Source organism: Rhinolophus sinicus, chromosome 17, assembly GCF_057876585.1.
Source record: "Rhinolophus sinicus isolate RSI-liver-muscle chromosome 17, RSI-T2T, whole genome shotgun sequence".
Taxonomy (NCBI): Eukaryota; Metazoa; Chordata; class Mammalia; order Chiroptera; family Rhinolophidae; genus Rhinolophus; species Rhinolophus sinicus.
Window position 1 is genome coordinate 205787449 of NC_142517.1, and position 26158 is coordinate 205813606.

The window sequence follows — 26158 nt, forward strand, 5'->3', positions numbered from 1 at the left end:
AGTTCTAAAAGGCTACCTATCCCAAAACTGACATCAGCACGACAGACAGCTCCACTCTTTCCATCAGGGCTCTAAAATGCCTACTGGAAGGACAGCCTCAGTTACACATCCTCATAGAGTTAGTTCATTTGAAGATCCTTCACTTTTACGTCTGTGGAATAAGATCTCCAGCTGCCCTTCCTCCAAGCAATTTGCAGACATTCTAGTTTTCTGAGATCCTTTTACAGCTGATTTGATGGAGAAAGCTGATGTGAGGGAGAAATAAAGCAAAGCAGAGAACACAAACAGCAGGCAGATACCATCTCTGTTAGGTTACCCCATCATTACCCTCTCTCTTTTCACTCAGTCAGAGCTCAAATAGGGAGATACAAGTGCAGTCTGTAATTTGTCTCCAGCGGACTTTGCAGCTAACTTTGCTGCAGCCACGCAACTGCAGCAAAATAGTATAGGTGGCGAACGCCCTTCAGAACATGATGGCAGCTGTATGTTTCATTGTCTTGTAAGAATCAGTGGGGCTGACTGGATTGGGAGTTAAGAAAGTTTCATTGAAGACTGACTTTTCTGCCAAAGCATTCTGTTTTGTGTGAAATTTGAGGGTAGAGGTAGACACTCAGGTATGTGTAAAAACTACCACTTGGAAGAATTTGGCTCTAGAGATTTGTAGAATAAAGTTTCTTAAGTATCCCATATCTTTATAGGAACAACCTCAACATGGGAAGTGGGGTACATGTGCAATTGCAAAATAAGACAGAATGAAGAAATCTTCTCTTTCAGGGTCAAGAAAGCACAGAGAAGTGAATGTGAATTTTCGCTCTCGAATACTTCCTGTGACCTGTGGTGAGGTCAAGGGGATGTTATATAAGAAGAAATTGAAACAAGGTGAGCTTCATGGTCTAATTGGCAACGCTTAAGGAATTACAAGAAGAAATGGAATTACCCATGTGAATTACACATCATTCAAGGAATTGGGGCTGCATTTTGGCTTGAGAGAAGGAGGAAGGAATCCCTAAGATGATATTTTCACACATTAAGAAATCATATACATTAGGTGCTGACTACCATATGGAAGTGTCCATGGAAATGCCCAAAGAACCAAAGAGAAGTGAATCAAAAATAAAAGGGGAGAGGCCCTTAGCCTCCATCTTCATATCCTTTCTCTCTTCTGGGTAGTCACCAGGCAGGGTGCTTGGTGCAGTGACAAGATCACAGAATTTAGAATCAGAGAACCTCAGTGTCAGCCTCAGCTATGCCAAGAATGACCAATTCCTCTGTGTGAGAAGGGAACCTTTTGAGCCTGAGATTTACCATCTAAAAAAGAGAGAATAAAAATTTTCCTCATGGTGTAGCTGTAAGGAATTAATTTAATTAATTGATGCATAAAATTTAAATTCCTTTACTGGGGTATAATTCACATATTATACAATCCACCACTTAGAGTCTACGATTAAATATTGAGTTTTATTTTTATATTCACAGGATTGTGACTTTTAGAATTCGCGGTCTAATTTTCGAACATTTTTGTTCCCCAATAAAGGCAACCCCATGCTCATTAGCAGTCAATGCCCATTCACACCTCACTCGCTACCCATCCCTAAACAATCGCTAATCTATTTCTGCTCTGCAAATTGGTCTGTTCTAGGTGTTATATATACATGAAATCATATGTGCCCTTTTGTGATTGGTTCTTTCACTTAGCATGATGTTTTCAAGGTGCAGCCATGTAAGAGCATGTATTAGTACCTCATTTCTTTTTATTGTCAAATAATATAATACTCTGTGGTATGGATATACCATATTTATTTATCCATTCATCAGTTTGTGTTATTTCTACTCTTTGGGATTATGAGTAATGCTTTTTTGGACATTTGTATACAAGTTTTTGCGAGAACACGTTTTCAATTCTTTTGGGTATATACCCAGGAGTGAAATTGTTCGTATATGCGGTAATTTTATGTTTAGCTTATTGAGAAACATCAAAATATTTTCCACAGTGGCTGCACTATTTTATATTCCCACCAGCAATGTATGAAGACTTCAATTTCAATCTCCTTGCCAACATTTATTGTCTGATGTTTTTAATTGTGGCCATTCTAAATAGGTGTGAAGTGATATCTCATTATGGTTTTGAGTTGCATTTCTAATGACTAGTAATAATATCTAGCATGTGATTATCTTTTATACATAACTTAAAATTTCCACTGAATAACATTTCACAATTATTTTTAATATTGGCTTTCCATGAATTCAAGGATGGAAAAATCTCTGCTCAATAATGTCATCAATGATCCTTTTGCAGTTCAGAAGCATGATGATTGGGTGTTCATGCTCTTGTGTGAGATGTGATTCCCTCCAACCTTCTTATGACATTGGCACATTACCTGTCCAACATGAAAAGAGAGAAAACAAATAATGTCATTAAACTAGACTAATGTTGTAATAGATGGCACAGACGTTGCCATGGTGCCATTCTGAGCTGCAGGGCCCCCACCTGGGATCTCAGTCCAACTGAAGCTCTGCCTCCACATTGCCCCAGGGCCATCAAAGAGTCTGGACTGTTCTCTTTTCTCAGCAAACTGAAATTCTCTCATCCTTCAGAATCATTTGCTCATCCTTTGAAGATGATTTTGCAATATGCTTATAAGGTTGAATTTGATGGTAATAATCACTTTTTTGTTGCACAAAGATAGAAAAAATGTGCACACAAAGCAGAAATCTCCTTGGAGGGGACTTACAGGTTGGGTTTGGGGATTCTAAGTCTGAAAGGGGAGGCTGGACTCTGCCGCTATTCATCTTGATCCCACATTGGGTGGCTCCAGATCCAGTGTGGTGGGAGGCCACTGTCCGAGTTTTGAGGATAGAGGTTTCAGGATCAACTTACCCCATCTTACAGGCTCCAGCGAGAAGTGTATACAGAGTGAGGATGGAAATTGGTTCACCCCCAGGGAATTTGAAGTCGAAGGAGGCCACGCAAGAGCAAAGAACTGGAAGCTGAGTGTGCGCTGTGGTGGGAGGCCCCTAAAATGGCTGATAGAGGTATTCCAGTGGCGGGGGGCGGGAGATGTGACTTTCTTTTTGCCCCTAAGATAAGGTCACTATTTGCTCACTAAATACTTGTTGAGTTCTAGCTAAAGCCCTGAGGCCCCTGAGTTTACCCTCTCACTGGGGACTGGGACCCCACACTCACACCTCACTACAAGGCAGCATCTCAGTGTTGTCAAGGGGGTTCCGTCAGGATAGATGCAGGAGCTTGGAGGAGGGAAAGGTCATTCTGACTGGGGGGTGGGGAAGCCGGAGGGAGGGCTTGCAGACAACTTTACGCACTGAAAGAAAGAAGACAGTCTACAGTCTAACAAGTGGGAAGAAGACACTCCAGAGAAAGAATGGCATGAAAACCAAAACCAGACTAACGTAGCTCCGTGGGTTGAGGTAGACAGATTGTGTGAGATATGGCATAATCTATTAATTGGGGTGATTTGTAGAGGGATTTAATGCCAGGCTAAGAAATTTAAACTCGTAACATGGATAATGCAGAACCAGTGAGGTCTCCTGAAGTGTGACTTGACATGTCTTTCAGCCCAACAAACTTATACTCAATGTACAACGCTCAGCTCAGATGTCACCCCTCTCTGTATATTTCCGGAGTGACCTGGCCTTGGACATCCCTTACTTGGGCCCCCTGACCCCACTATTAAGGCTGTTTGCACATTGTTTTATACTTCTTCCATGCTTTCTCCTTTTCTCTCTAGACCCCTCTCCCTCCAGGGTTTGTCCATCTTTGTATGCCCAAGATTGTCCAGAGTGTCTGACACCCTTACAAAACAGAAACAGGCTAAACATATATTTGGGTCTTTTTATTTTTCAGAAAGGATTTCTACGTAATCCTTCAAGAGTATATGGTAGGAGAAAAAAGGTAATTGTTATATAACTTTCTACAAGTTCTCATGACATAACTGATTTTACATGTACAGGGTGTTATTTTATGGTTTCTCAATTGGATAATTATAATTAAGCATCCTCCTTTTTTTTTTTTTTTGCATGTGCCTTCAGAGTTGCTACTTTGAGCATTATGTTGTACGCAAAGCCATCTTTGACTAGTAAACTATTTGAGATGGAGATAATAAGGAGCCACCATAATACATCTCATAGATGAATTGTAGCTATTGATGCAGATGTTGTAAAGATGTCAAAGTTATAAAGGCAAACACGAGTATGGAATACATAGACATTTCATAATAGAGTCACAGGATCATCTTCAACTCAAACCCAGAGTTTTTTCATCAAGGTTATTATTTTCTAATTGTATTGAAATCTGATAGCCCAAAAGTTTGCTCACCATTATCCAGATGACCCTGTTCTAGTAGACAGTCTATATTGGGACATATATGAAACCATATACTATTTCGTGAGATATGCAACAAAAAGCATATTCCCTTTATAATCCTTTACATCCTCTTCCACCTCCCAATAAAACATACACAGAGACACACAGAATTCTTTTTCCCTTCATGGGGGTGGTGCTGTTGGGGAGGAAGCTTTTGGAACATCGATATATAAATAGGAGGGCCTGACCTGGAAAATCGTTTACTTTGATGCCATCCTTTCAGCTCCAGCAGAGGGGCTGTTTAGCCCTCATTTCTATCAGTGAAAGTGATTTCTCCCTCTATGGAAGAAGGCTATGGAGCCAACAAACAAATACAGAAAATGCAGTGTAGATTCAGGACAAGGTGATGGCTTTTCCAAGATTGGGTATGGGTGAGAACTTGAGACGGAGAGGAAGGTGAGAAATGCTATTCTTATGTAGTTCAGGGAGCAGTGGTCATTCAAGACATACCCAGACTCCTTAGATAGTTCACGCATAGCTGGCCACAGGGACTTTATCTTCCATTAGGAATGTGAGATCCAGGCGTTTATGTTGTCTGATGTTCTGGATGGTTTGAACTATTAGTACCGGAACATTTCATCCACTGAATTTTCGAAAGAGAAACTTTTATTAGACCTATTTAGTGAATGTGTTAAACATCAGCATCGGTACCATTCCCCAGGTTCAAGAGTTACTCAGTTAGCCCACCCAAGTGATCTGGCAACTTCATATCACCAGGATCTAACCTCATTTGTGGGTCCAACATTTTTCTAAGCTATAGTTGCCTCTATATTTTGGGTCTCCTGGATCAAGAACAGAATCTCCCCAAAGTGTCAGAACCCAAGACCCATTACTACCTCTGGGGGTCTTCTGTGTCTCAGAACCTCTCTTGCTGATGGAGCCCCTTGACTTCTGGAAACTTCAGTTTGACTCTCAGCACCACATGACAAATTCCTGGCTCCTGATGAGGGCCACTAAAATATCTTCTGGTGACAGCTGCTGTGTTATAAAATACTATACTCCTTCAGAACAATCATTTATTGTTTGCTAACATTTGTCTAAGAGATAACAAGTAATGTCTTTTCCTAAGTGAAAGAATACTCATTTATTCACTTGTTCAATATATAATTATCAAGTGCATTCTAAATGCCCAATGGCCATTAAAGAAGATTGAAACAATATCCTTGACCTCAAGAATTGTTTCAACTTCATTGTCTAATAGAGAAGAATAACTAATGTGTATGGCTCGGGGAATTCTCAGCTATACAAAGAGGTAGGCAGTGACATGGCCACCTCTCAGGTCATTGTCCAATGGATCACACTTATCTATGCCCTCTCAGCCTGGACTGGAGATAAAAGCTGAGGCTGTTTATTTCCAGAAGGAAAAGTCGCCACGTCATTCTACTGAATATGCATAAGCAATGTAAGTCTAGTGGGTAGTCGTCAGTTACCTCTGAGAAGTCATCTAGCTGACCTCTTGGGATTCAAATGGAAAGAAGAGTGAACTTCTGGAAGAATTGCTGCAGTGCTGGGATCCTTGACACATTTTATCTTTAAGGCTGTGCCCTAGAAGAGCTGCAGAAGCTGGTCGAGTTCTTCTCTGGGACACTTGTATGGATTCCTGGATTCTGGACTCGATGGGGGCTGTTGGTGATGAATCCTCAGCTTGATACTCTCATTGTAACTCCTCCGGTGGGATGACACTTCCTAATATAAAGAAGAATGCCTGAGGGCCCCTTGATAGGAGAACCAGCATTGTTTCTCCAACTCCATCTGCGGTAACCAGGGCTAGACTCCCTCCATAGCTTCACAAAAGCCCACCTTGGGTCTGAGAGCGAGGGAATGTAACTACATTGGGCCAAACAGTGGTACTTTGGCACTTTTCTCCTAGATATATAGGTCCATGAAATAGGGGACAGACTGTGGTTTGACTTCCTCAAAAGATGGCTGTTTAAATGAATGATAGATGCAAACATCACATTCAGTATTGTTACTCAGTCTTTTTCTCTTCTCAGCGGAGAATACTGGAGTCTCCTGACCCTTGTGTAAGTATAACTCGCACCTCACACCCCAGAATAATGCTGGCCTTTCCCCTTGGTACATTATCTGTATCTGTGTCGTCTCATTTCCCTGAAGCATGCTCACGCTCAGTTGGAGCATGTCCCTGCGTGTGATGAACAAGGAATGGCACACGCATCACCCATGCCAGGTAGATGGTTCTGGGGTTGGGTTTTGGCATGAAAGCATTCTTTCCATTGGTTCAGTGGAAAGAACCAATTTCCTTCCCATTTCCTCATTAGTGTGGGAAGCAGAGCTCTACACCCCTGAGGTCTCTAGAGCTAGGACTTGCGGTGGTAACGGGCAGGGCTGCCCTGCAGATTAGGAGTAAGGAGCAAACCTGAGAGGATAGTCGCATTTTAAATGAGGCAGCAGAGAAGGAAAGGAAAAGCCCAAACATTCACTCCAAGGTGCAGGCAGAGCTAAGATGGTTTCATTCATCAGCTGGAAGGAACAGGCCAGGCTAAGCTGGTGAGTCCAGGATGTCGGCTGCCATCACTCCTACAGAGAAATGTACTCAGGGCAAGTGGGTCCTTTACCAGAGGCCCTGCATCCAATCTCGGGGGGGCCATTTAGGGCACTGAGCTGGTTAGGACTGAAATCGTCATCACTTAGCAAATCACAGGCATTTTTACTCAGACTGATACCAAATGGCTGCCTGCTTTAAGGACTGCTGAAATTATAGATGACTGCACTCTGTAAGCTGAATCATACTTTGATTCCATTCATTGCAACAAGATAGACATTTTTTTTGAAATTCAACATTTTAATTTTGATACAAATTATGTAAAATACTTTCTAAAATACTCTACTGTAAAACATATAAAAAAGGTATCTGAGAAGTGAGAGACCACAGAGAAACTGTGATTAAGGCACAAAGTTTATTTCCACTCGTAATCGCATACTAGACTGTTTTACAATTCATATTTGCAATCCCATAACACTTTTGTATTCTGAATTATTCCTTCACATTTTCTTATATTTGGCATAATGTCCAAACACACTTCATACACACTGACCTCCTCTCCCAACACCACTCACAAGACCAAATAAATACTAGAGAAAAAAATGAAAATATTATTTGAAGGCTGGATCTAGCAACAAGATGGACATTTTAAGCAGTCACCTTTGCACAACTCCAGGGGGCAGCACTCATAGACTCTCATGCAGTGTATCATATTCATACATGACATCCAGCAGAGGAGGGGTAGTGAAATAGTTTTTACATCCACTGTACCTCCAAAGCAATCTCAAGATTTAGATCTTATCCACACTGATTCTGACCCTCAGCCAACTGAGGGTGTCTTCAATCATCTAAACAGCCTGCAGTCCAGTGTTTGTGTGGCTTGTTTGTGATGGATGTAAACACAGAAGGCCAGGTCTCAGCTCACAGCCAAAGGAGAGGGCAGCTGTTCCAGCAAGAGTACCCTCACCCCTATTAATATTTTTCCTGTGATAGATATTACAGGCCAATTCAACATTGACTTATAATACTTCTGCCTTAATAAGCAGACTCTGCTCAGGTTAAAGCTCAACTCATGCTGCACCCTGGAATCATCTGAAAACCTTTGAAAAATAGCGTTGCCTGGATCCCACCCTAGAGAAAATTCTTTTCCTTCTTAACATTCAATATTATTTTAGTTTCAGGTGTACAGCATAGTGGTTAGACATTTATATAATTTACAAAGTGATTTGCCCTTGATTAGTCTAGTACCCACCTGGCACTATGCATAGTTATTACAATATTATTGACTGTATTCTCTATGCTGTACTTTACATCCCCTTGACTATTTCATAACTACCACTTTGTACTTACTAATCTCTTCATCTTTTTCACCCATCCCCCCAATCCCCTCCTATTCATCAACCATCAACATGTTCTCCGTATCTGTGAGTCTGTTTTGTTTGTTGTTTAGATTCCACGTATAAGTGAGATGGCATGGTATTTGTCTTTCTCTGTCTGACTTAGTTCATTTAGTATAATCCTTTCCAGGTTCATCTAGGTTGTTACAAATGGTAAGATTTCATTCGTTTTTATGGCTGAGTAATATTCCATTGTATATATATGTACCGCTTCTTTATCCAATCATCTGTTGATGGGCATTTAGGTTGCTTCCATATCTTGGCTATTATAAATAATGCTGCAATGAGCATAGGGGTGCATATATCTTTTCAAGCTACTGTTTTGGATTTTTTTGGATATACACAGAAGTGGTTATATCCAGAAGTAGAATTGCTAGGTCATATGGTAGTTCTATTTTTCATCTTTTGAGGACCATCCACACTGTTTTTCATAGTGGCTGCACCAATTTCCAATCCCACCAACAGTGCATAAGGGTTCCCTTTGCTCCACATTCTCACCAACATTTGTTGTTTGTTGATTTATTGATGATGGCCATTCTGACAGGTGTGAAGTGATATTTTGTTGTGGTTTTAATTTGCATTTCTCTTATGATTACTGATATTGAGCATCTTTTCATTATCTGTTGGCCATCTGTATGTTCTCTTTGGAGAAATGTCTATTCAGGTCCTCTGCCCATTTTGTAATTGGATTGTTGGTTTTTTGGGTTTTGAGTTGTATGAGTTTTTTAAAAATAAATTTTGGATGTTAACCCCTTATTGGATGTATCATTGGTGAATATCTTCTCCTATTTTCTAGGTTGTCTTTTTGTTTTGTTGATGGTTTCCTTTGCTGTGCAAAAATTTTTAGTTTTTTTTTTAATTTTTAATTTGATATAGCCTCATTTATTTTTCTTTTGTTTCCCTTGCCCAAGGAGATATATTAGAAAAAGTATTTCTAAGAGCAAGATCAGAGAGTTTACTGTCAATGTAAGGAGTTTCATGATTTTGGATCTTACATTTAAATCTTTAATCTATTTTGATTTCATTCTTGTATATGATGTAAGAAGGTAGTTTGGTTTCATTTTGTGTATGTATGTATGTATGTATGTATGTATGTATGTATGTATGTGTCCACTTTTCCCAACAACATTTGTTAAGTAAACTGTCTTTACCCCATTGTATATTCTGGCCTCCTTTGTCATTAATTTATTGACTATATAGGTGTGGGGTTGTTTCTGGGCTCTCTATTCTGTTCCATTGATCTGTGTGTCTGTTTTTATGCCAGTACCATGTGGTTTTGATTACTATAGTCTTGTAGTATGGTTTGCTATTAGGCAGCATGGTTCCTCCAACTTTGTTCTTTTTTCTCAAGATTGCTGTGGCTATTTGGGGTCTTTTGTGGTTCCATATACATTTTAGGATTATTTATTCTAGTTGCCATTGGTATTTTGATAGGGATTGCATTGAATCTATAGATTGCTTTGGCTAGTATGGACATTTTAACAATGTTAATTCTTCCTATCCATGAGCACAGTATATGCTTCCATTTGTTTGTGTCTTCTTCAATTTCTTCCTCAATGTATTATAACTTTCTGAGTACAGGTCCTTCCACCTTGGTTAAATTTATTCCTATTTTTTTTTTTTTTTGATGCAATTGTAAATGAGATTGTTTTCTTAATTTCTCCTTCTGATAGTTTGTTATTGGTGTATAAAAGTGCTCCTGATTTCTAAATATTAATTTTGTATGCTGCTACTTTACCAAATTCATTTATCAGTTCTAATAGTTGTTTTTTTTGGTGGAGTCTTTGAGGTTTTCTATATATAGTATCATGTCATCTGCAAATAATGACAATTTTACTTCCTCCTTTCCAATTTGTATGCCTTTATTTCTTTTTCCTGTCTAATTGCTTTGGCTAGGACTTCCAGTATTATATTGAATAAAAGTGGTGAAAGTGGACATCCTTGTCTTGTTCCTGATGTTAAGAAAAATGCTTTTAGCTTTCCTCCATTGAGTATGATGTTAGCTGTGGGTTTGTCATATGTGATCTTTATTGTGTTGAAGTATGTTCCCTCTACTCCGTCTTTGCTGAGAGTTTTTATCATAAATGGATGCTAGATTTTTTCAAATTCTTTTTCTGCTTCTGTTGATATAATCATATATTTTTTACCCTTCATTTTATTTACGTGGTGTATCATGTCAATTGATTTGTGGATATTGAACCAATCTTGCATCGCAAGAATAAATCCCACTTGATCATGATATATGATCTTTTTAATGCATTGACAAATTTGGTTTGCTAATATTTTGTTGAGGATTTTTACACCTATGTTCATTAGGGATATTGGCCTATAATTTTCCTGTTTGGTAATGTCTTTGTCTGGTTTTGGATTCAGAGTAATGGTGGCCTTGTGAAATGAGCTTGGGAACCTTCCCTTCTCTTGAATTTTTTGGAGTAGTTTGAGAAGGATAGGTATTAATTCTTATTTGAATGTTTGGTAAAATTCACCTGTGAAGCCATCAGGTTCTGGAGTTTTGTTTGTTGGGAGTGTTTTGATTATTGATTCAATTTCATTAGTAGCGATTGGTCTATTTAGATTTTTTATTTCTTATTTATACAATCTTAGAAGATTGTATGATTCTAAGAATTTGTCCATTTCTTCCCGATTGTCTAATTTGTTGACATATAATTGTAATGCTTTCTTATAATCCTTTGTATTCCTGCGGTGTAAGTTGTCACTTCTCTTTCATTCTGATTTTATTTAGGGCCTCTCTCTTTTTCTCTTTTTCTCTTGATAAGTCTGGTTACAAGTTTATCAATTTTGTTTATCTTCTGAAAGAACCAGCTCTTGTTTTTATTCTTTTTCATTGTTTTTTAGACTCTATTTTGTTTATTTTGAGGAAATTCTGATGTCATCAATATGTGCTATGACCTGGACATGAGCATTGTTTAAAAGTCCCCAGATGATTCTGATACACACAATTACCCATTTTATGACCTAGAGAAGAATACCAGTGCCTGTGCCCCACCTAGAACAATGGATTCAGAATCCTGGTGTATACACTTTCCTTGGATGATTCCAATGCACATCTGGGCAAATAACCAGAGAGAGAAGTCTGTTAAAAAGATTATATATGTGAGATTCTGAAACATTGGTTACATTTGATATTTCCTTGCTCTGGGAGAGGAGTCATCACTTTTAAAGAATGATGATGATAATCTGTGAGTCCTGCAGTGAGGAGAAGGAAAATGGCCCCATGCCTCCATGACAGGGCACTCTGTCCCCACAGGGGGTGTGTGTCAGGAGCCCCCAGAACCCTGAATAAGAGCTCTTGGCAAGACATTGTTTGGGGCCAGCACTTCCTCAATATGGCAGTTTTTAAAAACTGAAGAAATGACCAGAATCCCAATTCATCCAACACGAGTATTTTCACCCAAAAGCCCAGAAAAAGATTTAAAATAATTGTTAGTGTTTTCTCATCTTTTATTACTTCTCATACTAAGAAATGTATTCATTCTTATTTAGTTCTCAATATACCCCACTGCCCATGGGTCGTTTTAGTCACTGTGGTGTAAGCCAATGCATTTCAGACTTTTTCAGGACTTGGTTTTATCTGTAAGACAATAAAATTATTCAGATTCCTATGAAGTCATCTTCTTGTTTTGTTGCTAGTTTTTCTGTTAGAATATCTGGTTTTATAGGGAAAACTTTTCTGGTCTGACACACAGATTCCCTCCTCCTGAACTTCACTGCAGACCACAATTTCTTTTTCGGAAATTTCTTCTCCATTCTGTCCCTTAATAGCTCAGGGAGAAGCATGTAAGTGTCCAGGCAGGTTTGCAAAAGGCTGTGAGTTCTAGATTCCCATAGTGCTGGTCTTCAGGTTCTCACTGGGGATATGGACATTGTTTTACCTTCTAGGCTGGAAATTCAGACGTATGTGAGATCTGCTTGGATGGAGGAACGCTCTTCTGCTGTGACACATGTTCGAGATCCTTTCATGAGTACTGTCACCTCCCACCTGTGGAAACTGAGAGGTTTGTGAGATGCAGTCCCCTCCTCCCTTATTAGGAATCCTTCTTCCTGCCAAGCACACTCCCCCTGCAGAGTTCCTGCTTGTGTCCTGATGTGGAAAGAGCAGGACCATATGTATGGGCTCCGGCAGTGTGATCCGGAGAGCTGTTTACAGACACTGGCAGCAGGAGGGTACCATTCTCTCTCCTCTGGGAGTCTGAGGCTGGTGGCTGCGTCCTTTGCCTACATGCTGCCACTGTCCTTTCCTAGAACTTTTCCAGCAAGGACTCCTGTTCACAAGGGTGGCGATGCCACTGGTTTGTGTTCTGTGCTTATTCAGAAAAGACAGAAACATGGCCTGGTTCCCTCATTTTGCCAAATTATCAACTGGTGACTAATGCCCCAGAGCCCCAGGGGTTAAGGCCTAGTTTCAAATACTCAGGCCTGGCTGGCCAGGGCTCTTTGTGCTCCCAGGAACTCAGATGTGGAAAGAAGAACCCTCTACTCATCTGACACCACCCTCCACCCACCTACTCCCAGCTGCTACCCTCAGTGGGGGATGGGTCATTAGCTCGACCCCACGTGGGGGTCTTGGAGACTTGGGAAGTGTCCTCTTCTTCTCCTGGCTATGCCTACTGGCCATTTCTGAAAGGAGGACAGTGACAGCCATAGGAATGGTGGCTGTTTCCAGGTGCCTTGCCCTTGCTCACTTATATCCAACCTTCCAGGAGCCCGTGGAGTTGCACCTTCTGCAGGATGGAGGCATCATCAGGAAATCAGGAGTGTCACAGGGAATCTGAGGTCCTGGAGAGGCAAATGGGACCTAAAGAGCAGTTGGTGAGTCAGATTCAAATCCCAGGCCTTGTCCTTTCTGCTCACACGTGAGAAGTCAGTCAAAAGGGGAGGCGGAAACCCCAAAGGGAGCCTGCTCTTCTGAGCCATATTTCAACCACACTGAAATCTCACCAGAACTTGTTTGCAGAAAAAAAATGACTCAGTTATTACATGAGTGTTTCCTAGAGCCAAACCTGTTTGGGGAAACTTCTTTAAGACTGGTGTGCTCATGCCTCTGCCTGGGCCTGCATATGGCTGTTCTCTCCAAGCTGCTTTTCATTCATACTCTCCTTGTTTTGCAGAAATGTGAATTCCTCCTCTTGAAAATCTACAGCCATTCAGAAAGCTCATTTTTTGCGAAGATTCCGTATTATTATTATGTAAGTAATGACAACACACCTTGGTGACAGACCGCCATGATGTTACATGATCCTGAGATGGGCTCTGTAGGATTTGTTATCTGAAGCCCATGGGAAAGTGGATGAGCAGCTGTTACCTTTACCTTGTATTTCTGCTAGATTTTATGGGAATCCACAGCAGGCAGACATTGATTTATGCCAGTAATTCTCCCATTGATACATTTTTTTTCTCATCAGGATAAAGAGTCTTCTAAAAACATAAAGGAACCCATGTGGTTGGACAAAATTGCCAAGAGGCTAAAGGAGCGGAGTTACCTCCAGGTGAAGGGGTTTGTACAGGACATGCGTCTCATCTTTCAGAACCACAAGGCATCTTACAAGGCAAGTGGTTCTCCCTGCTTCCGTTTCATTTTCTTTTCACTGAGTCCCTCTGCCCTCATTTCCTGATGCTGGGAAATTTTAGTTTCCCTCATCCTATGATGAGTCTGTATAAGCAAAGTTTATAGACGTGAGTGACTTTTTATTTTATTTTAATCAGCTTAATATTTATTTGGAATCAAAGGCATCACACATAGTTTGTCAATCATATAGTAAGAATCATTCCCAATGCATCTGTTTTAGCATAATTTATGCTGTTACTTTTGAGAGTAAAATAAATATTATTCTGTTTTTTCAGTTAGCCATTTTAATGTACATTTGATTAAGTGAATGACTCTTTAAAAAACTCAGGATTTAAGCTCACCATGAAGAGTAACAATGAGTCAGAAGGTGTCTCTGCAACCAGAACCCCAGGTCCCTGAGAGGTTATCTCCTCAGAAAAGGCAACAGACACCCATTGAGAACAGTTGTATCCCATCTGCTCCAAACCTAAAGAAAAGAGAATTGTGTCCTAAAGTCATACTATGCTTCTCATCCCTCCCCAATTATACTCACTCAAACTTCTCAGAAATCCCAAACTGCAGATTCCTTTGCGTGTGAATGAACCATATAGTTAACAGGGGTCACCAGAGGGGAATAGAAGTGACAGTGTGAAAGGAAGATCACTGATTACACTTACACATCTGTACTATTTGATTGCTCCCAAAAACATAGATTACTTTTCTAACTCTCCCTAAAATAAACAACCCCAAACCAGTGAGTAAGAATCCCCACGTATAGTAATGATTTCATATTTCCATCTAGTTAATAAGTAACTGCACCTTGAAAACTGCAGTTACTCTTAGCTGCATGAGTTTTTAATGTTAACCTGGTTAATGTAACTTAGGTGTTTAAGGTAGTCATTCATGATTTCAGTGTATCTAAACACTGATAATGAATGTCATTACTTTCGTCATTTTTTCTTTTTTTCAGTATAATAACTTTGGCCTAATGGGAATTAGACTGGAGAAAGAATTTGAGGAGAATTTCAAGGAAGTGTTTGCTATTCAGGATACAAATGAGAACAATTCAGATGTAGTGGATGCTGTTGGAACCCTGGACAGTTCCCTTTTTGGGGCGGACTTCTCCTCCCTCAGCTGCTATGAGAGCGAAAGCGCCGAATCCTAACCACTATGCCACCAGGGAGCCACTGCAGCCACTATGAGGTTTGGCTGCCAATGCCACCCCTCCCCAGAGTATTGCACTGCACCAAAATGAGCCTCCTTCACCTGGAGGTACTCCTTGACCTGGGGTATAGCCCCAGGCCCCAGGGTGGGACCAATGAGTGATGTGATTCATACTCCCTGTTGTCATGCAGCTCCTGCCCATCTGTCCCCTCGTGCCTACCCCTAAAAAGAAAGAAGAGTCTGTGAGACTGTTCCTTTCAGGGACATTGCTTCACCTTCATGCCATCTCCTTGTCTGGCCCCAAGGATGGCTGGCTAGCCAAGGACGGGTAAGATTCCTCAAGAAAGGGGAACAACCTAAGACAGGCACAGTTGTGTGGGGACCACTAGGAGAATTCACGGGGTTGATAGAGGTGGGCATGGACCCCCACCTTCCCCCGTCTAAGGAGAACTTCTGCCTCTGGCTGCATTCCTTCCGACAACCTGCTGGAAGTGCATCTGGATATGATAACATCAGTTCTCCGTCTCAGTAAGTTTTCAACATAAAGGCTTTGTCCCCTGGGGAGGTACAAACAATAATCATTTATACATCATGGGACTTTCGACAGGCAAGGGTGATTGGTTGGAACAGTTTTCTGGTTTGGTGTATGAGACTCACAGACCCTAGAAAAAGCAGTGCTACTTCCTTGTATGTACATCAATAAAAGCCACAAAGTGGCCTGATTCAGGGCTCTCAGTCCTTTGAGGCTGTGAGACCCTTGGCCCCTGTTTCAAAACTTTCTTGATTTCTGTTTCTTTCTTAACCCTTCGCAGCCCCTTCTCGTTCTCTCACTGCCCATGTTGCGTTGGACGGGACACTCCTGGGCTCTCTCTCCACTGGGATCAGACTGGAGCTAGTCTCCACCTTGACCATATCCTTGCTTAGCTTTCCCACCGTGCTATCCTGCTTCCTTCAACCCTCACTTGCTGAGATAATCATAATAAATCACTTACTTAAGAGACTTCATCTCAGGCTCTGCTTCTTGGGAACCCGAATTAAGGTAACTGTCCTAGCAAGCCAGCCCAAAGAATGGTGTTCTGGAGTTGGATCAATGTCCAGCCAATTGGTGACAGGTGGAATATTAATATCCCAAAGGTGCTTAGCAGTGTCATCACCCAAACTCCTACCTGAAGGAAACTGGATGAGACAGAGGGAAAGAGGTACACTAGCTGGTAAAATATATGGGCATTTACAAAAGGTGAAAATAACTGTGAGAACTATGGATTTGGGTGGCTATTCTTAGTGTCACTGATATGTTGGAAGTCGTAAGTGACAGGCTTAAATCTATTAGTCACCACCTAAAGCAAAGGGACTCTCATAGCCGCAGCTGGAAGGCAGACAATAAGGTAGGCCTGTCACAGGCCCTAATTTTAAGAAAGGTAGAACTTCAGAGAAAACTGAATTCTAAGCTCAGGGGCCTCTTATTCCAAAGTCAAGGCCCTGATAAAGGAGGAATGAAGCCTTGAAACTCAGAATGGGGCTTTCTGGGTAGATGCACATGAGAACTCTGAACTCCAGGTCCCCCTGACCTCCTAGGCCTGCAAGAAGTATCCCCCGCACCTTCTTAGAAAGCCGAGCCCTTTCCCTCCCCTCCATTTTTCTTGAATGAAGACTATGGAGAGTCTTCTCAGCATGACACAATGGGCAAGTCCTGGGTGGGGCTGCTGGGTGAAGAGAGGGTTTCTCGTCCACGGGAGCTGCAGGACTGGCCACCATGTACCAGCTGGTGCCAGGAGATTGTGTCTGGGAGTAGATCTTGGACTATGAATGGCGGAATATGAAACAGGATAGGGAGAATTCTCAATCCAAGAGCACTCTTCTGTGCCACAGAGTTTAATTAGCCTGGCAAGGGCCAAGGTGATGATTCTCATATGCTCCTGGGTGGCTCTTAGATGTTTGCTATAAGCCATGGTACACACTAGCTGGAGTAGAAGTAGAGACCTGCCAGGGCAGACTATGGACAAAGGGGATCCAAAGGCCTCAGGAAGATGGCATGGCTCTACTCTCTACAGTTGGAAAACCCATCCTCAGATGACTGTGTCCTCAGGAAGCCTCACAGACACTAACTAAGCAAGGTGAGAAGAAGCACACTGCTGAGGGGGCACCGGCATCCTTGAGGTTCTCCGTAGGGGCTGTGCTCTGTGGTTTGGAATAATGTAGGAATGTTTTATAGAACTGGATCCTAGTAGCAAACGAGATGAGAGGATTCCAGAATAACACAAGCGGGTTCAGCCTTAACTGTCAGAGCAAGATGAAGTCATTTCTGCAATGGACAGCAAGGTTAGAATGACAGCCAGGGGCCTGGTCCATAGAGGTGTATGCAGAGAGCTGAGAGGACATGGTTTTCTTATAGGAAGACAGACGGGCAGCCAACAAGGACATTGCTGCATAGTATCGTCAGAAGATATTAAAAATACGTGATCAGAGGTCTGATTTCAGCTTCTCCAATGCCCAGTTTCCAGACCTGAGCCAATTCTTGGACCCTGAACCTGCTGGTGAAAATGAGCGCAGGTCTCATAAGACAGGACTCTGCAAGTATACATGTAGAGATTTCCTGAGCTCTTCACTAAAAGGACCAGTGGCCATTAATTTAAGTAATCATATTTCGAAGAAAGAAAAACACAGGTCTTTCAAAGGTGGTTGAATACAGCATCTGATTTGATGCTACTCTGAGAATCCAAAGCACCATCCTGGTCCCTGGTAGAGCAGAGTATATGGAGGTCTGGTAATGTCCACCTCTCAGTGAGTACATTCAATCCACAGAGCCACCCAATAGTCATTTCCCCAGGTCCTGAAGGTATAATCAGGACACTCACAGCAGTTGGCTGAGCTGGTTCTTTAACCTATGATATATGAGTACTCTATGGAATAACCATGACTGTCTTAAGAAAAGCCCAGTGCAGGGCCCTGAAACTAAAGTTTCCCATGGTGAAAATAGGAAATCGAAAACAATATCATATTCCCGAAGAATGGCAGATTAGTGCCACCTGCAAAGACTTTCAAGATGCAGCAGTTATTTTCCCCATTACATCTCTTTGATCCAGCAGCCTAGCCTCTGCAAAAGTTAGGTCGTTCATGATTACCCGATGCCTTCCAGAACCTTAACCAATAGTGATCCCAATGGAAGCTGTGGTGCTAGGTATGGTATCTTTATTAGAGCAGATTAGCATGGCCCACGGTATGTGCTATGTAACTATTAACATGGAAAATGTACTTTAAAAATATCCAGTAGGATGTGGAAAATAGGATGAGAAGCAGTTCATATTCATATACGAGTATATATATGAATTTATTATGTGGAATTAGCTTGTGTGATTATGGAGGCTGAGAAATCCCAAATATGCCGTCTGCAAGCAGGAGACCCAGTAAAGTTGAGGTATGACTCTAGTCCAAGTCTGAAGGCCCAAGAGCAGCCCAAGAGCAGGAGGACACCTACGTCCCACCTCAACTAGTCCGGCAGGAAGAGAATGCATTTCCCTTCCTCCACTTTTTGTTCTATTCAGACTTACGGATTGGATGGTGCCTACCCACTTTGGGGCGTGCCATCTGCTTTGCTGAGTCCACCGATTCAAATACTAATCTCATCCAGAAACATCCTCAAAGACACACCCCAAAGGAATGTTTAGTCTGTGCACCCCATGGCCCAGTCAAGATAACACATGAAATTAACTGTCACAATGATTAGTTGGACCTGATGAGCAGCAAGTGTTGAGTGTCCTGATTGTCACGTCTTAAGCACTGCGAATGGCGAGAGGTAAACCCTACAAAGATTCAGAGACATGCCATGTAGGTAAGTTATTAGGGCTTCAATGTTCTGGAGCGTATCAGGATATCCCCTCCGAGCTACAAGTTATTGTATTTTGCATATCCTACCACTAAGAAGCACAATGCGTGGCCGGCCTCACCAGTAAAAAGAATAACCATGGTTGACAATTTGATGACAGTGATTCTAGGTTTTGTAACGTGTGTGTTGAGGGTTGGGGGCAGGGGTTGTCGTTTACCATGTTATTAATGAAATGTGAGCCTCATCAATGTTATCCATTTAATAGTACATGATGGGCATTGTTACATGTCAATATAAAGATAGTGCTATATCATTTGTAGCATAGCTTTTATTTTTCATCAAACCTGGACTGCAGTTGGCTGTATTGATAATTCTTGATGTTGTAAACGATACTAGTTTGTACTATGAGGCAGCAAAACCTAATGCATAGGAGCACAGGCTCTGCAGTGGGCCCATGTGGGTGGAGATCCAGCTCCTTCATGTGCCTGCTGTGTGTCCTTGGGGAACACACTTACCCTCCCCATGCACTAGTGTCATCTGTAAAATGGAGGTGCTAGCAGTGCATAGCTCACTGGATCATTGTGAGGATTAATGAGTTAATATTTTTTATGCACTTAGAAAGTGCTCGACCCTGAAAGTACTGAGAAAATGTACACACAAACATCCTTGTATCAGTTAGGGCTCTTTGCCAGTGACACCACCTTTATCTAGGTTAGACAACAAGGAACTTCATGGAGGAGATGCACAGTGGCTCACAGAAAGGGCAGGAAGGCTGGGCACTGAGCCGGTAGCAACCCAGAGTCAGTAGGAATTGAGCGCCACCTCAATTCCGGAGCAACTCAGCCATCTTGTTAAGGACTGCTGCAAACGAATGTTTTCCAACTATTGTTTTTAACTTCTTAATGAAGGTCACTCACAGTCCCATGCCCCAAAGAAGTCCTGTGGGCCTGGCTTGCTCAAGGGCCAGCGTGTTGATCAACACTCCCTCCATTCCTGTACAGAAAGGCGAGAAGTCATCCACTGAAAGAACTGGGTGCTATTACGGAAGGGGGAAGGCGGCTAGATGGCTAGGGAAAACATGACTGGCAGATGACACCTACCCAGCCGACGCCCAGAGGGGGGCCCTGCTGTCTAGTAAGGAGAATAGGGCAGTCCTAGGCCGGTCAGAGGGCCCTCAGAGTCGGGGGGTTTCCTTAATGGAGCAGGTTGGTTGTGTTCCCTCTGCTCTGTTCTGTGGAGATGAAGGCTGAGTTGGTCATCATGCTAGAAGGGAGGATGTCCACCCCACCTCGCTAGACAGCCCAGGGCAAGGAAGGCCACTAAGCCTGTCACTCTGCTAGTCCCATTTACCTGGACACAGATGCTGGCTGTTTGCTGTGATGCTGGAGAGCCCAGCTCTGGTCTTACCTGGCGGGAGTGCGCCTGTGTCCCTGGGAGCTGCGGGAGAGCCTGGAGCTCCCTGAGGTCCTGGGACTCCTGGTAATGACCCCTCAGCCGGAACCTCCCAGTGCGACTCTTCTGGACATCAGCACACACCCTGCTCTGCTGTGCTGGAGAGAAGCGCCTTCTGTCTGGGAAGAGGGGACAAGGGGTTCTCCAGCTCTGAGTACACTGGGTGGAGACGTCCCTGTGAGGACAATATTCAGAGATCAGCTGCCAGACGCGTCTGGAAAGGAAACAAAGGCAGGGAACTTTGGAGGGAAATTGAAACTCAGAAGCAGCTAGCATGACGTTTCTTGTTATCACCTGGCTATGAGAGCCGACACAGGCTTGCATGGGGTGGCCCAAACTTTGGTAGAAAGTCCATTTTCTTCCTGGTCAGCACAGACAGACGAGAAGCCAGGGCAACTAGATTTTCTGGAGAGCAAGGGAGAAATCCCAGAAAAAAGAAAGTCATAGAGCAGGACCCCAAATTATGTATAGAAACCCTCCCCAAGTCTTCCAACCTGAGTTCCAAACTGAGACAGGCAGATAGATTTAAGACAGATGGGGATCAAAATACCTGCTTTATTCCTGCTAAAGCTAGATCGGGGATAAGGCTTACAGGTGTGGTCAGAAAGGATCCCTACATCTGAACCCCAGAACAGGGCTTCACCACAAGGCCTCAGGCTGTTCCACCCACCACACCTCCCCACACCCCCACCCCAGGCCGCTGTCCCTGTGCACTTGAGCTTGGAGGAGCACAGAGCCCTGGCCTCTGCAGGCAGGACGAGCCCAGGACGCCCACAAGGAGCAGACTCACCCTCCCATTGTACCCCCAATCTGAGAGCCTCCCCAGAAAGAAGGGAGGAAACAGGGGGACCAGTGATTAGCGGGCTAGCTCCTAGAAAGGGACATTGTGAGGACCTGAGTTTCCCACTGAGGTCCCAGGTGCCCGCTCCCTCTCCATTTCTGCATCCACAGAGGTGCTGAGGGTTTCCATCCTCTGACGCAGTGGCCAGCGTTGCTGCTGTCATTAAATGCTCAGGTCTGGGACTCTACTGCCTCATCTCAGGGACAAACCTCTGTCCCCGCAGGGTCTCCCAGGTTGGAGACTCTGCCCCACTGCTGAGGTCTGAACGAGGCTGCTCCTGGTGAAGCTTAGGACGCTGGTCCCCTTGGTGTGTCCTCCACCACGTGTCCCTCCTCACTCGCTGCCTCTCCTGCTTCCCAGGTTTCCAAGCCCAGTAGCCCAGGCTGCTTCCCTGTTTGTGGTGTCTGCACAAACAAGGGGGCTCCTGGGAGCTGGCCCTGCTCCTCCTCTGGGGTCCTCCTCTGGCTTCCAGGCTCTGACTGTCACTCCTCGTTCTCCTTTCCAGCTGCCACATCTCATGATGGCTGGGAACCACCCAGGGGCTGCAGGAGGAGGGAGACATGTCTGACAGCCCACGGAAAGTTACTTTCGCTTTTATTTTCCCCATTTGGGTGGAGCCCTCTCTGGGGGAGTGGGTTCACAGATTTCAGGCTCAGGGCTGGGCAACCACACAGGACCCAGGCAGAGGAAACGCAGGCAGGGCCCAGGGCAGGAAGATGGCCAGTGGGGACAGGGACCTCAGCACCAGGTCAGTTTCTATGTCCCTTCCTTTCTCTCTGACCATGTGTCTGTTTTAGGGGCTGTCATTAGACACTTGTGTAAACCTTAACCTTAGGCCTGCTTTACAAGAATAATCACAAGCAGTGTAATGAAATTTAGGAAAATGTAATGAGGAAATTGATTTTGAAACTGTAGCAGGACAGCTGCTCGTGTACGAGAAGCTTGCCACAGCCACCCCGACATGGTTCTTGTTTTGCAACCGCTGCTGCTGAGCTGGCAGGTCCTTTGTGATGCTTTGAGGGAGTGATTTGTTATTTTCTTTTTTTTTTTTCAATTAAAGTTTATTGGGGTGACAATTGTTAGTAAAGTTACATAGATTTCAGGTGTACAATTCTGTATTACATAATCTATAAATCACATTGTGTATTCACCACCCAGAGTCAGCTCTCCTTCCATCACCATATATTTGATCCCCTTTACCCTCATCTACCACCTCCCACCGCCTTTACCCTCAGCCCCTATGGAAGGCAGTGTGTAGGTTCCTCAAAAAATTAAGACTAGAAATACCATATGACCCAGCAATCCCTCTCCTGGGTATCTACCCAAAAAATCTGAAAACATTTATACATAAAGACACGTGTGCTCCAATGTTCATTGCAGCTTTATTTACGGTGGCCAAGACATGGAAACAACTAAAATGTCCTTCGATAGATGAATGGATTAAGAAGTTGTGGTATATATACACTATGGAATACTATTCAGCGGTAAGAAAAGATGAAATAGGACCATTTGTGACAACATGGATGGATGTTGAGATTATGATGCTAAGCAAAATAAGTCATACAGAGAAAGCAGAGTGATTTGTGATTTTTAATGACCTTCGAACCCTTGCGTTTTCTTCAGGCCTTCTCTAGGTCATTTCAAAGAAAGTAGTTTAAAAAATATAAAATTGAGGGAAACCACGTGAGTCATTTTCAAACACTGGTTGGTGTGGTCTCATACCTGACTTACAGACAGGCTTTTACAAGGAAAATGCTAAAAATCTTATCTTTTTCTCTAGTAATGGGTTCTGAAATAACATTACTTAATATATTTAACTTTCTGATTTTTTTTTAATATGTAAGAAATATATTATACACTCTTGGTCATAAAATTTCAAATGACATGGAAGACAAAAGTCCCATTCATCACCCACCCCTCTGAGGCTTCCAGTCCTGGTCCTGTTGAGTGTGGTGGGCATACACTCAATATCTTTTTCTGTGTGTTTCCACATATAACTTATTTTCCTAAATACATAATTTGTCTTCTTGGTGTTTTTTAAAATTATTATGTAATTTAATTTTATTTGTTTCAGGTCTACAAAACATAATGATTAGACAAAGTGATAACCCCACCAACTCTGCTACCCGTCTGACATCGTACATAGCTATTTCCATACCACTGACTATTTCCCTATGCTGTACTTTAGATCTGTGAATATATACATATATATATGCACATATATATATACACACACACGCATATATATATATACATATATATTTATAATTGACATTCAATATTATTTTACATCAGTTTTAGGTGTACAGCACAGTGGTTAGGCATTTATATAATCTACGAAGTGATCTCCCATAAGTCCAGTACCCATCAGACACCTTACATAGTCTTTACAACATTATTGATTATATTCCCCACAATATATTTCACATCCCCGTGACTATTTTATGATGACCAATTGGTACTTCCTAAACCCTTCACGTCTCACCCATGCCCCAGCATCCTCCCATCTAGCAACCATCAGTATTTTTTCTTTATCTGTGAGTCTATTTCTGTTTTGTTTGCTTGTTTATTCTCTTCTTTCCTTCCACCTATAAGTGAGATCATATGGTATTTGTCTTTCTCAGTCTGACTTATTTCACTTAGCAGAATATCCTCTAGGTCCATCCATATTGTTGCAAATGGTAAGATTTCATTCTTTTTTATGGCAGAGTAATACTCCATTGTATAAATGTACCACAATTTCTTTATCCAACCATCTATTGAGGGACATTTTGGTTGTTTCCATATCTTGGCTATTGTGAATAATGCTGCAGTAAACATATGGGTACATATATATTTTTTAATTAATGTTTTGGATTTCTTTGGGTAAATATCCAGGAGTGGAATTCCTGGGTCATAAGGTAGGTTTATTTTTATTTTTTTTTAGGAAACTCCATACTGTTTTCCATAGTGGCTGCACTAATTTGCAATCCCACCAATAGTGCATGAGGGTTCCCTTTTCTCCACATCCTTGCCAGCACTTGTTTGTTAATTTATTGATGATAACCATTCTGACAGGTGTGAGGTGGTATGTCATTGTGGTTTTTACTTGCATTTCTCTGACGATTAGTGACACTGAGCATCTTTTCATATGTCTGTTGGCCATTTGTATGTCCTCTTTGGAGACATGTCTATTCATGTCCTTTGCCCATTTTTTAATTGGATTGTTTGTTTCTGGTGTTGAGTTGTATGACTTTTTTTGTTTTTTTGTGTGTGCTTTTTTAAAATAAATTTTGTATATTATCCTTTTATCATTGGCAAATATCTTCTCCCATTCAGTAGGATGTCTTTTGTTTTGTCGATGGTTTCCTTTGCTGTGAAAAAACTTTTTAGTTTCATGTAGTCCCGTTTATTTATTTTTTCTTTTCTTTCTCATGTCCAAGGAGATATATCAATAAAAATATTAAGGGTAATATCTGTGAGTTTACTTGTTATATTTTCTTATAGGAGTTTTATGGTCTTTCATTTAAGTCTTTAATTCATTTTGAGTTTATTCATGTACATGGCAGAAGAAGTTTGTCCAGTTTCATTTTTGCATGTGTATGGTAGATGTTGAGGAAAATTTGCCTTCATTGGTTGATGTGAGCTTTTGTCTGTTAGCTTTTATCTGTTTTCCTGCATGTGAAGTGATTTCTGGGCTGTGATTAGGGGTTGAGTAAATTCCCCCTTTGGTCTCATTCTTCCGAGCAGGGGAGACATGAAATGAGGTTGCTTTTCTGTCTGTGCTGTGAGGTGATGGTTAGCTTAGGGTTAAAGAAATTCTTGATCAGGGGTTGAGAGAATTCCCTCTTTGTTCTATCTGCTTTGCCTGCATCGACAGGTGAAGTGAAAAAATAGCTAAGTTATATCAGGATGATGTGACGGGCACGCTGCCAGGCTTTGGAAGACCTTGGGCTGATGGTCCCAAGCAGGAACAGTAGATGTTACTTGTCCAGATGAACTAGCCCTTCAGCCAGATAAACAATAATTTTATCACAGTAACTGCTGGACCCTCCCCGAACTGGCCATTCCTAGAGGGGGAGGCAAGAACAAAGAACTTGGCTCTAAGGTATATTTTTGAAAGGATATATAAGACACACCTCAGTTGGCAGTGTAATTTTTGTCATTTGGTTATTTGTCATTGGTGATTCTTCATCATTTTGACATTCTGGAAACTTCCAGCAACATGCAGCTTACAACACGCAGAGATGTCCTCACTTCCACCTGCAGACCTGGTGAGGTCTGGCTGGTTCCCGACCTTTTCAGTGTTGTTCCCCACAGATAGCCTTCTTGAAAACTGTTAACATTTAAGAAGCTTGTAGGCAGCTTGCAGCTTCCAGCATCAGAAGGTGCCCTAACTTCCAGCAACAACAACTGCAACAACAACGACAACAGCAGCAACATTCTTCAGATTGTTAGCATCTTAAAAACTTATATGCAGCTTGCAGCTTCTACCATCAGTAGACGCCTTGACTTCTAGCCTCAGGAACAACAACAACGGCAACAACAACGCCAACAGCAGCAGCATTCCTGGGAACTAACAAGCAGCCAGTGTGGGAGACGCCTGAGTTTCTCTCAGCTACAGACCTGGCAAGGTTTTGATTTATGACTTTTCCAGTGCTGTTCTCCCCCAGTTTGGTGAGCTTTTGGCATCTACCGTAAGAGTTACTATCCTATGAAGCTTATTACTGCTTTTGAATATGCCTTATTAATGTTGTTTGTGTATTTAGCCAAGTGATTTTTGATCAATAGTAAACGTATGTTGAGGTCTCTTAAACTTATATTTATGTATACTCCTTTGACATGACATTGTTATCAATGTATGTAGTTTAGTCTTAACCACCTGTACTTTCTTGTCATTAACACATTCTATTAATTGCCTTTGTCTTTTGCTATTGCATATTGCTAAATAAATTGATTAGATATTGCTAAATAAATAAATTGATTAATCCCACTCTAGTGTGTCCCTCCCCTTTCTTTTCCCCACTCGTCATTACAGCATGTATCTGTCCA

General features: G+C 42.1%; 3 protein-coding genes and 1 non-coding gene across 18 annotated transcripts in view; 3 read left to right on the forward strand and 1 right to left on the reverse strand.

Annotated features, from left to right (window-relative positions):
* The window catches only part of SP140 (SP140 nuclear body protein), a 93055-nt gene extending 77039 nt beyond the window's left edge, over positions 1-16016 (forward strand). For all 13 annotated transcript variants that reach the window (XM_074314680.2, XM_074314682.2, XM_088794332.1 and 10 more), the window contains 9 exons: positions 775-879; positions 2891-3033; positions 3863-3910; positions 6376-6405; positions 12182-12297; positions 13003-13111; positions 13411-13488; positions 13705-13848; positions 14818-16016. In XM_074314680.2, coding sequence (XP_074170781.2) covers positions 775-879; positions 2891-3033; positions 3863-3910; positions 6376-6405; positions 12182-12297; positions 13003-13111; positions 13411-13488; positions 13705-13848; positions 14818-15012 — 968 coding nt within the window. In that variant the 3' untranslated portion in view covers positions 15013-16016. The remainder of the gene's footprint in view (positions 1-774; positions 880-2890; positions 3034-3862; positions 3911-6375; positions 6406-12181; positions 12298-13002; positions 13112-13410; positions 13489-13704; positions 13849-14817) is intronic.
* On the forward strand, positions 2285-2388 carry LOC141568121 (small nucleolar RNA U13). The gene has a single exon (XR_012491140.2). It is a non-coding gene; the product is annotated as a small nucleolar RNA U13 (small nucleolar RNA).
* A 3675-nt stretch (positions 16017-19691) lies between the features above and the next one.
* LOC141567501 (uncharacterized) lies at positions 19692-21734 on the reverse strand. The gene is made up of 3 exons (XM_074314768.2): positions 21337-21734; positions 20242-20500; positions 19692-19827 (listed from the first exon to the last, which is right to left on the reverse strand). Exons 1-3 carry the CDS (start codon positions 21732-21734, stop codon positions 19810-19812), a joined length of 675 nt encoding a protein of 224 aa, XP_074170869.2. The 3' UTR covers positions 19692-19809.
* The window catches only part of LOC148754916 (nuclear autoantigen Sp-100-like), a 28677-nt gene continuing 24206 nt past the window's right edge, over positions 21688-26158 (forward strand). For 2 of the 3 annotated variants that reach the window (XM_088794340.1, XM_088794341.1), the window contains exon 1: positions 21688-21875. In XM_088794340.1, coding sequence (XP_088650466.1) covers positions 21688-21875 — 188 coding nt within the window. Of the gene's footprint in view, positions 21876-23915; positions 25784-26158 lie in introns of those variants that run through there. The other variant, XM_088794342.1, reaches the window with a different exon arrangement.